Below are 15,847 nucleotides of genomic sequence, written 5' to 3'. Positions count from 1 at the left end.
GACCATCACTGAACATTAGCCTGGCAGCTCTGAACAGGGCTGGCAAGGAGCTACAGGGGTTTGTTGCCTGGTTCTTCTCTGGTCTCATTTACATTCTCCACCCTAGATTTGGTTTTTGTTTTTGAAAGGGTGGGCAATGATCAAGATAGATTTTGAATTCTTTCTCATCTCCTCTCCACATCCTACCTGACCCTTCTCTCCAAGGCCCTGGCTTGACTACAATATTTCTCCCAGGTCTTACCTGAATACATTTGAAAGCGTATGGTTAAGAAGGAGGTACAGACTGAAATGCTGAAAGAGAATAGAGCTGGAGAGTGGGTAAGAGGTCTGGCCTTGCTACTTCACACTACTCCTGTGCAGAGTAGGGATTGAGCACCTACTATGTCTCAAAGAGAGCTGGGTTCAAATCCTGGCTCTACAACTAACTGCTATTGACTTTGGACAAATTACTTTTCCTCTCTCTCTAATCATTAGTTTCCTAGTCAATCAAGCGAGGATAATAATTTCTAGAGTTGTGATGAGATAATGCTTAATAAAGCATGAAACAGTGCCTAGCACATTTGTTGAGTCAGCAAGAAATAAATATCAGCTAGAAAGCTACTAAGAAAGTTAGGAAAATCATAGGCAACTTTTTCCCAAGAGACCAGGCAGAAAAGAGGGCTGAACCTGATGATTCCTCACTCAGGGACCGCAGACTTGGCCGTGTCCTTCCACAGCCCACGTCTCTCCCTTGACTCTCTGATCTCTCTGTCCCCTGGGTGGGTGGGTGACATTCAGCTGAGAGTCAAATGATTACTTGGGAGACTCTGGCTTCCTGTTCCAATCATGAGAGGCAGAGAACCGGGAGGTAAGAGTCCGCGGCACCCATGGGTCACCATTGCTAGGATGGTGGTGTGATGTTGGGGGGGATGGGGCCGGCACACAGAAGGTGGAAAGAAACCTGGCGCTTGGATTTTCTGCCACTGAGACTCTAACCTTCCGTGTGAAGGGACTGCCAGAGGGCTTGACTATCTAAATGGGGCTGGGCTTCGAGCAATCTGCCATCCAAGGACGACAAAGTGCGCCCTTCGCAGTGCCGAATTGGCCAACAGCTAGAAACTGTCAGTGCTTCTAAATTACCTCTCCTGGGAGGGCGGTGTTTGCTCTGGATCCCACAGTCACCATTCCCACCATCTGCCTCTCACCCGTATCTGGATCAGCATTAGTGACATTCAAAACCATTAAGGTTTGGCATTTTGAAGCAATCTGAGTAAGTGCTCAGTGCTCCAAGTACAAGGTCTGTAAGGAAGAGCCAGAAGTATAATGAGAACACTGCATCACAAGGTTTAGTTTGTAACTTGCTTCTACCCCCAGCCAAACACGTCGTGAGGAGCATTCCTTTCCGATATTACCCCAGAAATACCGACTTTAGGAGAAGAAAGGTGGAGGAGGATGAGGGGGCTACCAACGCGCCCCCAACCCCAGACTTGGGCAGCTGACGTGCCAGGTGTGGCCGTGTGGGAGGGGTGGCTCCTGCCAAGAACTGAAAGCAGGATTAGGTAACCTGATACAAGCGCATCCCAGAGTAAGTGAGCCCCTTACAGCATCAGTTTCAACTCCATTGAAGAGTCGCTTGCTCATTTTTCATCAAGCATTTGTTGAACCGAGCGCTATGTGCCAGGCCTTGTTGGAAGCACTGGGGTAGCGTTGATAAAATAGCATGTTCTCTCCAGAAACATCAGTGTGATAGGGGCATATCTCCTTTGAGAATCCACTTTCTAAATATATCCTTACCCCCCAAAAGCTGGGAAATAGTGACAAATACCATTCTATTACAAATAATCCAGTCCCCAGAAAACTTTACAGCCTTGCCTATTAATCACAGAGAATTCTCTAGAATGAGATACAAAAAGACTCAAGGAGCTGTAGCCCCCGCTTTGGCTTCGTCACAGCTAAGGAAGTAAGATGGAGAGGAAAAATGCAAGGTGCGTTCCACCAGGGAAATACCTCTCAACTTTTCTGCCTTCACAGGATCTATATGCTTCACAGTTCTATCAAGTAGTCCTAAACTAACCCAACCCAGAAGTGCCAAATAAAGGTGGTAGAAAACCATTTGAGAAGTGAGAGTTGGTAGCCTATTGTATTTCAACTGGACTTTATTCATACACAGGCTGGTCCTGGCCAGGAGGGCAGCTACACGGATTCAGTATTTGAGTTTCTGTGCCCAGCACTGTGCTAGTGCTGAGAACAAGACATTCAGTCTTTGCCTTCTCAGAAGGTATTGTGTGGCACTGATGATGGATGTTAAACAGGTGGGATGACTAAGAAAATAAGCTAAGTCACCGAGAAAGTGGCAGTTCAGTTGGTTGGTGAACGATTAGTAGGTGTGGATCTGGGACAGGTACCAGGAAGGAGCATTCCAATCAGGAGGTGGTATAAGTTCACTCAAGATGTTGGACTGGGCTTCCCTGGTGGCACAGTGGTTGAGAGTCCGCCTGCCGATGCAGGGGACGCGGGTTCGTGCCCCGGTCCGGGAGGATCCCACATGCCGCGGAGCGGCTGGGCCCGTGAGCCATGGCCGCTGAGCCTGTGCGTCTCGAGCCTGTGCTCCGCAATGGGAGAGGCCACAGCAGTGAGAGGCCCGCGTACCGCAAAAGAAAAAAAGATGTTGGACTGTCAGTCATATCCATTCTCTTCTAATCTTCCTCTTCTTCCTCTCTACTGGCTCTTTTCTCTCTAGATGTAACAGTGCTCAAGTCCCTACCATCTTCAAACCAAAACAAAACAAAGCAAAGCTTCACTGCACCTCTTGCCATTTGCTCTTGTCTTCTCTCTTTCCGTTTACATCAAAGCTCTTGAAAGCATGAACTGGATTTGATGCGCCCACTTTCTCCCTGCAGTCTGACTTTTCTCACTATTTTTCTGTAACTGCCCTATATTGTTAAACCCGATGGATATTTTCCTGTTTGGGTCTTAATTGGCCTCTTTGCACTAGTCGAGTCTGTCGGCTCTCCCGACTCTTGATCCCTCCTGCCTTTGGTGTCTGTGATACCACCATACCCTGGTTCTCCTCCTACCTCTAGGCTACTCTTTCCACTCTCCTTCACAGGTTCCTCTTCTGCAGTCCCCCGAGAAACAGCAGTGTATCTCAGGGATCCATCCTTGGGCATCATTATAGGCCATAAGCTGATGATTTCTAATCTATAACTCTGGTAGAGATCTCATTTGGAGATCCTGAAATTTATTGGACAGATCTCCCTAGATGACTCACCGGTACTCCAAACTCAATTCCAGTCCAACTTATTCAAAATTGAACTCATCTTCCCCTTTAGTCCTTTCTCCTACATTACCTCATTTAGTGACTGTCCCCACTATCCACCTCAGGCCAGAAGCCTGGTATTCATCCTTGATTCTCTTCTTCTGCTCATTCACCATCCACATACACCTAATCAGCCTCTAAATCCTGAAGACCCCATCTCCTAATACGGAATGCAGAATGCCTGTCTTTCTCTCAGCCCTCACAGGCACTGCCTTAATTCAGGCCTTCATCTTGTCTCACCTGGGTCCCTACAATCAATTTCAAATAGTTCTCCCTTCTCTGTGCCTACCTTCCTTTCAATTCATTTTTAACACTGTTCCCAGGAAGAGCTTTCTAAAATGCAAATCTGATGTGTCACTCTCCTGCCTGAACTTGTTCAATGACACTCTGTAACTTCCAAGAGAAAGCTTATCTTCCCTAGCTCCATACAAAAGACCCACTTGACATCTGTACCCGTTCCATCCCACTAGCCTCCTCTCTTGCCATCCTACCACAGTTTCTCTGATCATCTAGCATATACTTTCCTTTTCCCAAAACATGTGCCTTCCTTTTTATAGGCCCCATACTCTGGGGAACCTTTCCAGATCTCCTCCCAACCCAGCTCTTCATCCCAGCCCTGCCTCTGCTCCTTCCTTAGTATCCTGAGACTATTTCTTTCATGACACGTATCATGTTGGACTTTACTTCCCCACCAGACTCAGCTCTGTGGGAACAGATTCCGTAATATATTTTTTGTGTATCCTCAGAACCTCATATAGTTATTTATTGAAGAAATTAAAATATTTTATCATCATAAATAGATATATACATAGGTAGGTGTGTGTGTGTGTGTGTGTGTGCGTCGCTAGCGTGTTTGGAGTTATAAGGGGAGAAGGAGGTAACGTTTGTTGAGCACTTAGAGTACGCCAGGGACTATGCTAGATACCTCATATGCATTTGTACCATAATCCTCATTTTATGAGAAAGCTGAGTAACCAGGGTATGACTTCATAGCTAGTAGGGAGGTGATAGAGCTGCAATTTGAGACTCGGCTTGTCTGATTCCAAACCCTGGGATTTTTCATCACCCACACTGCCTTCCCAACTACCAGAAAGGAACAGCCAGGCAGAAGAAGTGAGATGCTATATCATACAGATTTACTTGGGAACACTTAACTGTACTTATAATGAAAACCCTCAGGTTCTCAAGGCACAGGCTTTCCAGCTCCTTCAGTTGTGAAGAATACAAAGACCATTCAGTCTGTAACATTTTCTTTCCAGAGTTGATCTTTTTAAAAACTTTACAGCTGTTTTATAAGAATTCCACAAAGATGAACAGTATATATATGCTTTGAACGATCCCACCTGTCTCAGAGGAGATGTGCTTTTTAGCCACAGAATATACACTTTTTACAGTTATTATCTATTTATTCTACTGCATAAACGGCTGAATCTACAGAGCCTAGGAATTCCAGTGGGAAAACATGTATGGAATGTGCTCAGGGTGGGGACTTCCTCTAATTGTTGGAATGGAAGAAAAGCTGATAGGAAGATAAATCCTGCCTGGATACTTGGGAGAAGAATCCTGCTGAAGAGTAGTCAGGGGACGAGAATGATGGACCCCAGCGAACAAGTTAGATAACTCTGACTTCCACTCTAGAAGCCTTGCTGGGGCTTGGATGCAACTGTCCCAACTCTGAGAAGGTACCATCCGTTCTCAGTAGCCCTCTTTCCCTCCTACAGACTGTCCCCAAAGCTAGCTGGTGCTGTAGGGATGTTATCTTTATTAATCCTTTCTACTCTTCCTGGGATGGGGCACAAAGACCACACCTCTGCCTCTCCAGTGACCCTCTCTCACTGTAAGTTTAACCTATAGCTCACCTCTCGCCTTATCCTTAAACCCCACCAGAAAGAAATGGCTCAGAGGATGAGCAGGCTACAACATCTACTGGCTCCTTAGTCACCTGGGAAGATTTACTGGTCTGGCTGGAGGAATTTTTGCTTAATGAATGCCTGTTACATGCTTGGCATCGCACTGGCTGGAAGGAAGCCCTCTCCTCCTTCACGACCTCTTGTTCTACACACCTCCTAAAGCAGGATAAGTTGACCTTCCCACACAGAGAAGGGTCACCCTTTGGCCAACGGTCTTCAAGCAGCTGTCTTTTTGCCAGAGCCTGTAAACAAGTTCTGTGGGACACACTTCCTCCCTTGATGACTTTCAAGGTGCAGTCAGGAGAGGCACACCCAATGACTATCACGACCAAAACTCCGATAGTTTGTTGAACACATCAATAAGAAGCTTGCCGCTTATTCGTTGAGAAAGCCTTTTTTTTGGTTGGGTTTGTTTTGACTCAGGGAGCATCTAGATATAGCTGATTTTGGTTCAACCAGATCAAACACAAAGTCACCATGTCCCTATTGCTCACCTCACTCCCACCACAGGTCAGCCTTCTGAGATTGGAGACTTAGCCAAGAGGTAAGGATGTCTGCCTCCAACATTATTTGGTTATTTAAAGGGATACAATGTTGATGGCTTTTTTGTTTAAGAGGGAAAGTGGGGGAGGAGGTCAGATGCCCTTGACATTTAAACGTCTATGCCAAAACCTCAGGTAAACTTGTCTGCCCAAACTGAGTTACTGTTGAGAGAAATGGCGAAGTCATTTTCTTTCGGGAATCTGTAAATTGTTTTCAGTCTGAAAAGAAGCAAAACATAGCTGGGTGGGAAAGCATAGGAGGGGAGACAAAGATTCTCCTGACCGCAAGCCATGGCAGATGAACCGCGAGTTACCTGAAGGCAGCACCGTGAGCACCACACGCTGTGACTCGTCTGATGCTTGGCTGACCCACTTGCTTGGGTTGCCGTGTAGCTGCCACTCTGCCACCCTGCACCAGTACATTCCAGCATCCTCCATCTCCACTCGATGTATCATCAGGACAAAGTCTGCAGGGGATGAACGGTAACAGTGCAGGCGCCTCCTGAGCCCCTCTTCGCCATACTCCAGGAAGCCGTCATGCTGCAGGTGCACCAGCATTTTATTTCCAGAATTTTCTCTGTTCCAGTACCACATCACAGAGAACAGGGAGGCTGGGCTGCCCGCACTCTCCAGGCTGCAGCGGATGGCCACCTCGCTGTGCTCGGAGGCATTTTTTGTCCCGGACACTTTGGAGATGCGTACCTTACTTCCTAGGAAATAAAATGGCGGTAAGTTCAAGAAGAACCCAGATCTTAGATTGGACACCTCCTCTGAAAAGTCTACTTCTCATTGAAGGGATGCCATCTTATAATTTTTAGATATCAGGTCCTTCATCTTTAACACTTTTCCTTGACCCTTATCCTTCTTCCATATGTGCCAGAACATTCTCTGCTATGAATCAAACCAGCCACTTCCCTTCATCAGTCTGCCTCTTGCCTGCTGGACCTGACACTGAAAACCACCCAGCTTTGCCGGATGTTCTGCCCTGCTGCTTTTACTTCTCCCGGCTCAGCTCTCCCTTCTGCTTCCCAGAAAGGCCGTTCGAAACTTCCAGCCCGCCCCTCAAGTCCCATGTTCCATCACTACCCCTTTTTGTTTTTGCAAATTACCCTCCTCCCATACACTGGATATCACCTCAGGTATTAGACGCAGGGAAAGAGGAGGTTACCCAAGAGACTGAGCATTTTCATACATGTGTTAGAATATCACTCAAGGAGACTATTTACATTATTGGATTAGACTAAGTTTTAAACAGATTTTGACATTTACTTTTTTAAAATGTTCCCCTTTTAACTCACAGGTGAGGACTTGGAACGCTAGAGTAATCACACACAAAATAAATTATAGTATGCACTAAATTTTCAACTCTACTGCAAACATATTTATTGATCTATCTTTAAAAGAACATCTTTGTCTGATCCTACATTCTTTTTTAGCTACCATCTTTACTCTCTCTTTCCCTTTATAGAGAAGCATGTGAAATATTAGTTTACATGGTACTGCTTCTGCTTCCTCACCTCAAGTTACTCCCTACTTCATTGCCATCAGCTTTCCAATCTCATCTCTAGGCTCTGGCCGAGGTCCCCAGAAAAGGCCCGATTTCCCAGCTCAAGAGACCTTCCAGTCTTTTTTGTCTTCTCTGCAGTTTCTGTCACTGAAATCCATTTTCTTCTGATATCCTCTCCTCTTTTGATTTCAGAGAAAGCATCCCTCCTACAATTCTTACGAATCCTTCTCAGTATCTTTCCCTGGGGCCTCTTCCTTAACTTACTTCCTACACCAGGGTACACAGCTAGCTACTCCCAGCCAGCCACACACAGCCCACAAATATGTTTTATTTGACATCTTCAGTATTTTAAAAGAATTTGAATTCATTATGGACATTCCAAAATGAGTGACGTCACCAAAAAAAGATTTTAGGCATTTCTTGATAGACTAAAAGATTGAACAGCACTGGTCCCACGTTTCTGAATGGGAAGCGCTGGCTTGAGCTAAGAAATGGTGTGCACTTCTTAAAGGGGTGGGCACACACTGTCAAGATTCAGCTTGGACAACTGGGAGAAAGGGATGCCAGCCACCCAGATGGAGAATGGAGTGGCCATAAGCCTTGTGGGATGGCCAAGATGATAAACACCATCATGATGATTTGGGACATAAGGATGATTTGGGATATGCTGAATGTGAGGCTCTCTGGGTCAACCAAGTAGAAATGTGCAACAAACAGATGGGTAGAAAGGCCTGGAGCTCAGGAGATGGGGGCTAAGCATAAAATCTTAGAGCTGTTTCACTGAAGGTGGTAGTTGGTACCGCCAAGGTGGGATTTAAGAGGTTTTGAAAGGCACAGAGAGAAGAAAAATGGTCTCAGGTATCCCTGATGAACACCTGCATTGAGCAGGGAGAGGAAGGGCATGGAGAAGGGTGGCCAGAGCGGCAGGAAGAGACCCTCACGCTCAGCTGTTACTTTGCCCCTGCTGCTCCCAGCCGACTGCGAGCTCCTTAAGGCTCTGCCTTATTTATCTCTGGATTCCTAATTGCCTAACACATAGCAATGTTCATTATAATCTTATTTTTTGATGTTACATTGAAAATAGAATTTTCAGTGCCAAACTAGATTAACTTATTTGCATCGTGCTTTTGGATCTTGGCCAGCTCCCAAACCTTAGCTGTGAGGTTCATTTAATTTTAATCAACATTGGAGGTGACCTAACTAATGCTGACAGATCTAATCAACCCTGCCCACATTTAGACCACGGCACTCTTAGACTAATGCAAATGAATGGAACTTCTATTTCTTTTTTTCTTTTTTTTCGGTACACGGGCCTCTCACTGTTGTGGCCTCTCCCGTTGCGGAGCACAGGCTCCGGACGCGCAGGCTCAGCGGCCATGGCTCACGGGCCCAGCCGCTCCGCGGCATGTGGGATCCTCCCGGACCGGGGCACGAACCCGCGTCCCCTGCATTGGTAGGCGGACTCTCAACCACTGCGCCACCAGGGAAGCCCTCTATTTCATTTTTAAAGATCTCCTGAGGAGGAGGAGATGCCCTCAGTAAGCCATTCCAGCAGTTGACTACTTCTATTTGCCTTATGTTTAGGCAGCCAAACGTTGAACAGCAGTCTCTCCATACATCCCTATAGAGTTGGACAGTTTCTGTTCACAGTGGGAGAAATATGCTTTGTATTACTCTCTTTCTGCCAAATTACAGTAGAGCCCCACTGGAGTGACACAGCTTGTTTTACAGAGAGCTGGAGATACGATACCCTGGGTCGCTGCATAGACCAGCCTGTCAGGCTGAGAAGCAAACCAATCAAAGGGATCTTGCTCCCATCTAAGCTTCTCCAAATCTCAGCTTGACTCAAAGGGACCCCCGCCTGCTCTGGTGGGCTATCCAGTCCTGCAGTCACTGTGCAGGTGGGCACTATTCCTATGACTGTAGGTCATATTTTTACCTTCATCTAATCACTCCATAGAACAGCTGCCCAAGAGAAGACGGCAATTCTACAGAAAGATGAGTGAGAATATACTTGCAAGGTTTACCTGTGGGCCTGAGTTTCAATTCTGTTAGACCTGATGTCTTTTCTCCAAGCTTGTGCCAAGTGCCATTTGTAGACCAGAGCCATTCCTCCACAGCGCAGCGATATTTGCCCTGATCGCTGTCTTCCACGTTCAGAATGTGTAGCTGAAACAAGTCTTGGGAAACTTTCTCGGCGTGGAATTTTTGTTTTCTCCATGCGGTCTGAAATTCATCCCCGTATTTTACTACGTGGGTTCGGTCCATTTCCAGGATCCTCAGCCAGGGTGCATTAGTGGACGTGGCAGAGAAGTACCAAGTAACAGCCAACTGAAGGTTTCCAGTGGATTGGCACAGGATGTTACACTCTATGTCTGTGTTGGAGTTGATGGAGATCTCTTGGACTTGACTACTTGAATTCACTTTCAGCTTGCTCTCTAAATTAAAAGAATGGGACCATTACTTTTGTTACTTTGCTAGAAAATAGAACTTTAAAGTAGAAGGGACATTGGAGGTCAACTAGGGCCATACCTCCTACACCCATCAAATGTGTGAATTCCCTCGTCAGCAGCCCCACTAACTGCTCATTCAGCCTTTGAACAACTCACTAACTGACAAAGCACCCATTCCACCTTTGGACATGCTGCCACCAGAGGACTCTTTCTGATATCAAGTTGAATTTGACTTCTCCATAACTTCCATCCACTGGTCCTAATTCTACCCCTGCCCCAGAGGCGTGGGATAGGGAGTGTGGGGCAGGGAGGAAGTGTTATGCAGAAAAGCCAATCTCTTCCACATGAAAATGCTTCAGTATTAGATAACCAACAAGGACCTACTGTATAGCACAGGGAACTCTGCTCAACATTCTGTAATAACCTAAATGGGAAAAGAATAGACACGTACATGTATATGTATAACTGAATCACTTTGCTGTACACCTGAAACTGACACAACATTGTTTATCAACTATACTCCAGTATAAAAGAAAAGAAAAGAAAATGCTTCAGTATTTTGGCACCGACATCTTCTCTTCTATAGCATTTCATAAATCAAATTGAGAGAAAGTGGCCCTATTAATGCTTTGTCTGTGTGTTCACTATCCAGATACTCCTAGATCCACAGTTTGCCTAAGTCTAATTGTATCTGCCGGCAAACATGGGTAAACAAGAGGAAGTTGTACGTGGGCTATTACACCTGTGCGTTTCTTTGCAGCCACTCGACTGTGGAAACATTGTACGGCTATGGAGTCAACTATCCTTTAACCCAGAGCTTTCCTGCTTTGTCAGAAAGATGAACGGTAAAGCCTGGCTTCCAAATCTTATGCTTATCTTCTTGCTGACGTCACCAGTTCTACTTTTGTGGCTGCTTATTGATGCTCCCAGTAGGTCCCTTTACTCTTCCTTCAACAAACATTTATTAAGCATGTACTATATTATGTGCCAGACTATTCCAGGCTCTGTGGATCCCTCCCCTCAGTCTCTGCTTAGAGGAAGAGACTAGTACAGGACAGAGGCTTAGAGATTATAGGATTGTGTCACCCAGGGGGGACAGAGGTATGCAGAAGTGGCTGTCAGAGCACACAGCAGGACTGTCTAACCCAAATATGGGAGTGAGGGGAGGCTTCCTGGAGGAGATATCTCTAAGCTACGTCTTAAGGGTTAATAGGAATTAATCTGATGGAGAAGGGGTTAAGGAATTCCATGCAAAAGAAGCAACTTGAACAAAGACTAAAAATGAGAGAGAGCATAGAGTATGTGAGGAACTTCCAGTAGTTCACTGTGGCTGGAGCTCAAATTCAAGATGGAAAGTGGAAAGAGATGATGCAGGAAAGACATAAATGTATCAGATGGTAAAGGACCTTGCCATGTAATGGGAGTTTGGACATGAGGTAGACGTGGAGGAGTAGTGGATGACTCAGGTTTCCTGCTTGGATCACCGATGGATGGTGGGAACATGGAGAACATCGTCAGAGGAGTAGCTTTGGAGGGATAATAATGGTGTATTTATGTTTTGACATATTGAGTGTAGACATGTCTTAGAGGCAATTGCATTGATGAGTCTGGAGATCAGAAGAGAAGTATTTCAAGATAATGAATTTGGGATTTGTCAGTATATAGCCTGAATCCCTGGGTAGGAATAAGCCCACTTTGGGACAGTGTACAGAATGAGAAGAGAGGAAGTTGAGGATGAAACCCAAAGGGATGAGTCAGTGAAGGAGGAGGATTCTGCAAAAGAGAATGAGAAGGAGCAGTCGGCGTGTTAGGAAGGAAACCAAGAAAATCTTGTGTCATAAGGTCAAGAAAAGAGAAGTTTTAAGAAGAAAGGATTAAACCAACAATTTGAAATACATCAGAAAGGACAAGTAAATTAAGGCATGAGTTAATCAACAAGGAGATCATTGTTATTACCAAAAATATAGCTCAGTAGCTGAGATAATGACTGCTACCACGTTTGAACATCTGCTTGGTGTGTCAGGCACTGTACTAGGAATGTGTCGCCATCTTTAAATTGCACATCAGCAATTTACATATGGGGGTCACTGGGCTTGGACAGATTAAGGTGCCTTGTCTAAAGTGATGCTTCTATCCAGTGCTTGTCAGGTCTAAATGACGTCAAAGCCTCTTGAACACTTTGCCCTAAGAGAATGGAAGTCATGAAAGATACCAGCACAGCAGAATTTGCCAAGTTGTGTCTTACTTTTAATCTCTATCCTCTATTACCAACTGACAAGGTAAATTATTTTGACTGTAATCATAAATTCTCTAACTCTTGTATATTAACATATCAAAATGAATGGATAAATGTATTTAATGGGATTTACATTAACCATACCACCAGGGGACACATTCTAAACATTTAATGACTGATCAGGCATGGGTACTGACCAATCCGAAAGAATTCCTCACCACTGGATCTGGTCCTAGATGTCCCCTGCTGTGCCACGTGGTTCCCTTTAGTTGCTGAGTAGTGGGGACTTATGGTAAGTGGGGAAGGGGCAACAGTTAGAATTCGTCAGTGTGGAAGTATTTCAATGTTTTAAAAACCAGTATGGTGGGACTTCTCTGGTGGCGCAGTGGTTAAGAATCCACCTGCCAATGCAGGGGACATAGGTTGGAGCCCTAGTCTGGGAAGATCCCACATGCCGCAGAGCAACTAAGCCCGTGTGCCACAACTACTGAGCCCGCATGCCACAACTACTGAAGCCCGCGCGCCTAGAGCCTGTGCTCCGCAACAAGAGAAGCCACCGCAATGAGAAACCTGCGCACCGCAATGAAGAGTAGCCCTAGCTCAACTCAACTATTGAAAGCCCGCCTTCAGGCACGAAGACTCAACACAGCCAAAGAAAAACAAAAACAAAAACCAGTATGGCCATTTTGTGCATATTAACTTAATGTTAACCTGGATATCCCTCTGTGTGTGTGTGTGTGTGTGTGTGTGTGTGTGTGTGTTTGTTTTTGTTTCTGGTTCCTTTTTTAAATTGAAGTATAGTTGATTTACAATGTTTCAGGTATACAGCAAAGTGATTCAGTTATACACATATATATTTTTATTCAGGTTCTTTTCCATTATAGGTTATTATAAGATATTTAATGTAGTTCCCTCTGCTATACAGTAGGTCCTTATTGTTTATCTATTTTATATATACTGGTGAGTATCTGTTAATACCAAACTCCTAATTTATCCCTCCCCCTCCCTTCCTGTATATCACTTACATATGGTGCTTACTTATAATACAAACTTGGGGAAAAGGTATTCTATGCTTTAATTCTATAACTTACCCTAAATGGGAGGAATGTTTAACAATAAAGCAGGATTAATTTCAAGTAGTGTTTACCTGGTAAAGTGACAGTGATCCTCAATGGGTGAGAGATGGCAGAAGCCCTCACGGGGCCGTTTGTGTGTAGGGAACTTCTGTCATAAACTTCTACATTACACTGATAAACTCCTGCTTCTTCCTCGGTGGCATCATGGATTAGGAGTTGAGAACGAAATAAAGACTGTGAAACCTTTGTCTTCTTTTGGAACTGGGGTAGGAAGTTCCCCCATTCAATAGTGCCATTATGGGTGATTCGAAGAAGCAGATCAAAGGCTCGAGATCTAGCTGCCTGGAACTGCCATGTCACGGTGAGTAGAACCTTGAGGTCAGAGTAGCGAACACCCACTATGCAGGACAGGTCAAAGGTGTTGGTTAATTTCACTTGTGGTTGACGGCTCATCAGACTAACATGAAAACTTGACTCTGTGGGCAGAAACGTGAAACACAATTTCTAATACATTCAGCAAATCGAGGTACAAGTTGTCCTAGTCATTGCCTCCTCACATTGAACTATGTGTTCATACGCTGGGAGTATCAAATACGTGGGGGTAGAAACTGATTCACAGTACAGTCTGTCCTGAAGTCTGACTTCAATTTTCTAAAGTTGACCCTCTTCTAAAGAGTGTTCTCAGCAGAGACAACAAACAGGCAGTGTTTCTCCAGTCTGCTGCTTAGACAGCTGCCGCTGAGTGGGTGGGGTGCTCGCCGGCCCCACTGGCTGGCCTCCTTCCCTCATCCCCACTCCTTGGTGCACCATCACTCTTTTGCACGTGCTCCAAGAGACTCTGCAATCCCAGGGCTGCAGCTGTCAGAAGCCTGAAATGCATGAGGCTCCGCTCCACTTGGCATATCTCTTTTCTAAGTCTATTCCAATTCATACGATTTTGTTTTTAGCCTTGAATAACAATTTACAAGTTGCACTCTAACGATGATCTCTATAAAGATGAGTAAACTTCAGAGATCAGCTGACAGACATGGTAGCCAGAGACTCTGCTCTGTGTCCTGGGGTACACGTACCATAACTAGGGGATTCAGGGTGACACACAATCGAATTCCACAGCATTCCACTGCAGAAGGAAGATACTGAAGATGCGTAAGTTCAGAAAAGGATTTCCCTGACACTTACTCAGAGGTTTTACAGTGACTGACATCTGAGCCCAGCTCTGATCTCTGGTCTTGCTCCGGGGCATCTCAGACACCCTGCACTCATACATGCCGCTGTCTGTGATGGTGGTGGAGGTGATCTCCAGCTGGAAGGTGTCCCAGTCCGTCTTCTCCAGCCTTGTGTTGCTGTGCTTATCGAGTTGCCCGTAGAAGGCACCCAGCTGCATGGTGCCGTCCTGCCCCATTCCAGCCACAAACTCCGGCTCTGTCTCGTCTTGTGGGATGTGCCACCAGGTCACGGACAGGAGACTTTTAGCTCCACCTACCTTGCAGAGAAGGGTTAACGCCTCTCCTTCCCACACTGCTTGCTTCCTGTTCTTGGTAGACATGACCACATATCTTGCTGTGGATTACAGATTTTAAAAGAAAAAATTATTTCAAGTAAATGAAATTTTTTCTAAAAAACGGTGAAATCTCATTAATTAGGACTTGACAACTTTGTGACAAATCCGATCAGGTTGTTCACTCCTGCACCACCCCCAGAAAAAAAGATTTCATCAACACTTAAATAGTAGAAACAGCAGAAAGAATACCAGGAGAACTTATTTACACTTAAACCATTTATAATTTGCCCTAATTTTTAGTGATTTGTTCCTTAGGAACATCTAGTTGGGAAAACATCTGGTAATATTTTGTTAAATTAATTACAGTTGGTGTATGAGGCTGAAAGTAATGAAGCCGTGTTTAGTTTTTTAGAATTCAGACTTTCACAGTTCAAAATGACCTTCCTCTTCTTACTTACCTTCCCCTAATTGGTATATATTCTGAACAGTGAAGGAGTATTGTTAATTATATTTCTGTTCAAAATACTGCCATTAGAAAACAATTACTTGGGGGAAAATGTATGTATATATAAATATATATATATATATACAATAAATATATATATACATTTCCCCCCAAGTATTTTTTTAAATATATATATTTACCCATACATATACATTTCTCTTTTTCAAATCATATATTCATTCATATACATTGTTGAAGCGAGATCCTTCCTATATCTGAACTACAGTGTAAAACAATAAATGTAAATCTGGCTTCCAGATGGGAAATTAAAGATGTGTAGAAACGCAGACATTCCTTCAACAGATACTTCCTGTGCAAGGCCTTGTCCTGGGTGCTTTGTGGGCAATGTAAAGATCCCTCAAGCTCATGCATCCTAGGCAGCCCAGCCTCATGCTTCAGGTCAAGGTCACTGTTGTCAGAATTATCCTAGGCAACATAGTGGACCTCTCTACGCCTCAATTTCCTTTCCTGTAAATATGGGGGTAATAATAACACCTCCCTTATGCATTGTGAGAGGACTAAATGAATGGTACATGCAAAGGGCTTACCCCGGCTGGCAAGGAGAAGTACCCAGCAAAGGTGAGCTATTAGCGTTAGTGCGTCATGATAGGCACTTTGTGAAAGCAGAGGAGTTCAAAGCCAGAAAAGGAAAACAAAATGGATTTTTTTTCAAATTTATTTTTTCTGGCCTTGTGGGATCTTAGTTCCCCGACCAGGGATCAAACCCAGGCCCTCGGCAGTGAGAGCATGGAGTCCTAACCACTGGACCACCAGGGAATTCCCAGGAAAACAAAATAAAACTGACATTAGAAATTTAAA

General features: G+C 44.7%; 1 protein-coding gene across 1 annotated transcript in view; it reads right to left on the bottom strand.

Annotated features, from left to right (window-relative positions):
• CD101 (CD101 molecule) overlaps nucleotides 1-15,847 on the bottom strand; it is a 34,523-nt gene that overhangs the window by 2,598 nt on the left and 16,078 nt on the right. Inside the window, exons 5-8 of the mRNA XM_027090959.1 lie at nucleotides 14,202-14,582; nucleotides 13,094-13,498; nucleotides 9,285-9,695; nucleotides 6,065-6,460 (exon numbers count right to left, since the gene is read on the bottom strand). Of these exons, the coding sequence (XP_026946760.1) occupies nucleotides 6,065-6,460; nucleotides 9,285-9,695; nucleotides 13,094-13,498; nucleotides 14,202-14,582 (1,593 nt within the window). The remainder of the gene's footprint in view (nucleotides 1-6,064; nucleotides 6,461-9,284; nucleotides 9,696-13,093; nucleotides 13,499-14,201; nucleotides 14,583-15,847) is intronic.

The sequence above is a fragment of the Aethalodelphis obliquidens genome, unplaced genomic scaffold, assembly GCF_003676395.1.
Source record: "Aethalodelphis obliquidens isolate GAN/ISIS:26980383/991018 unplaced genomic scaffold, ASM367639v1 scaffold70, whole genome shotgun sequence".
Lineage (NCBI taxonomy): Eukaryota > Metazoa > Chordata > Mammalia > Artiodactyla > Delphinidae > Aethalodelphis > Aethalodelphis obliquidens.
Note: the sequence above shows the minus strand (reverse complement) of the source record. Positions and strands in the feature narration are given on the sequence as shown.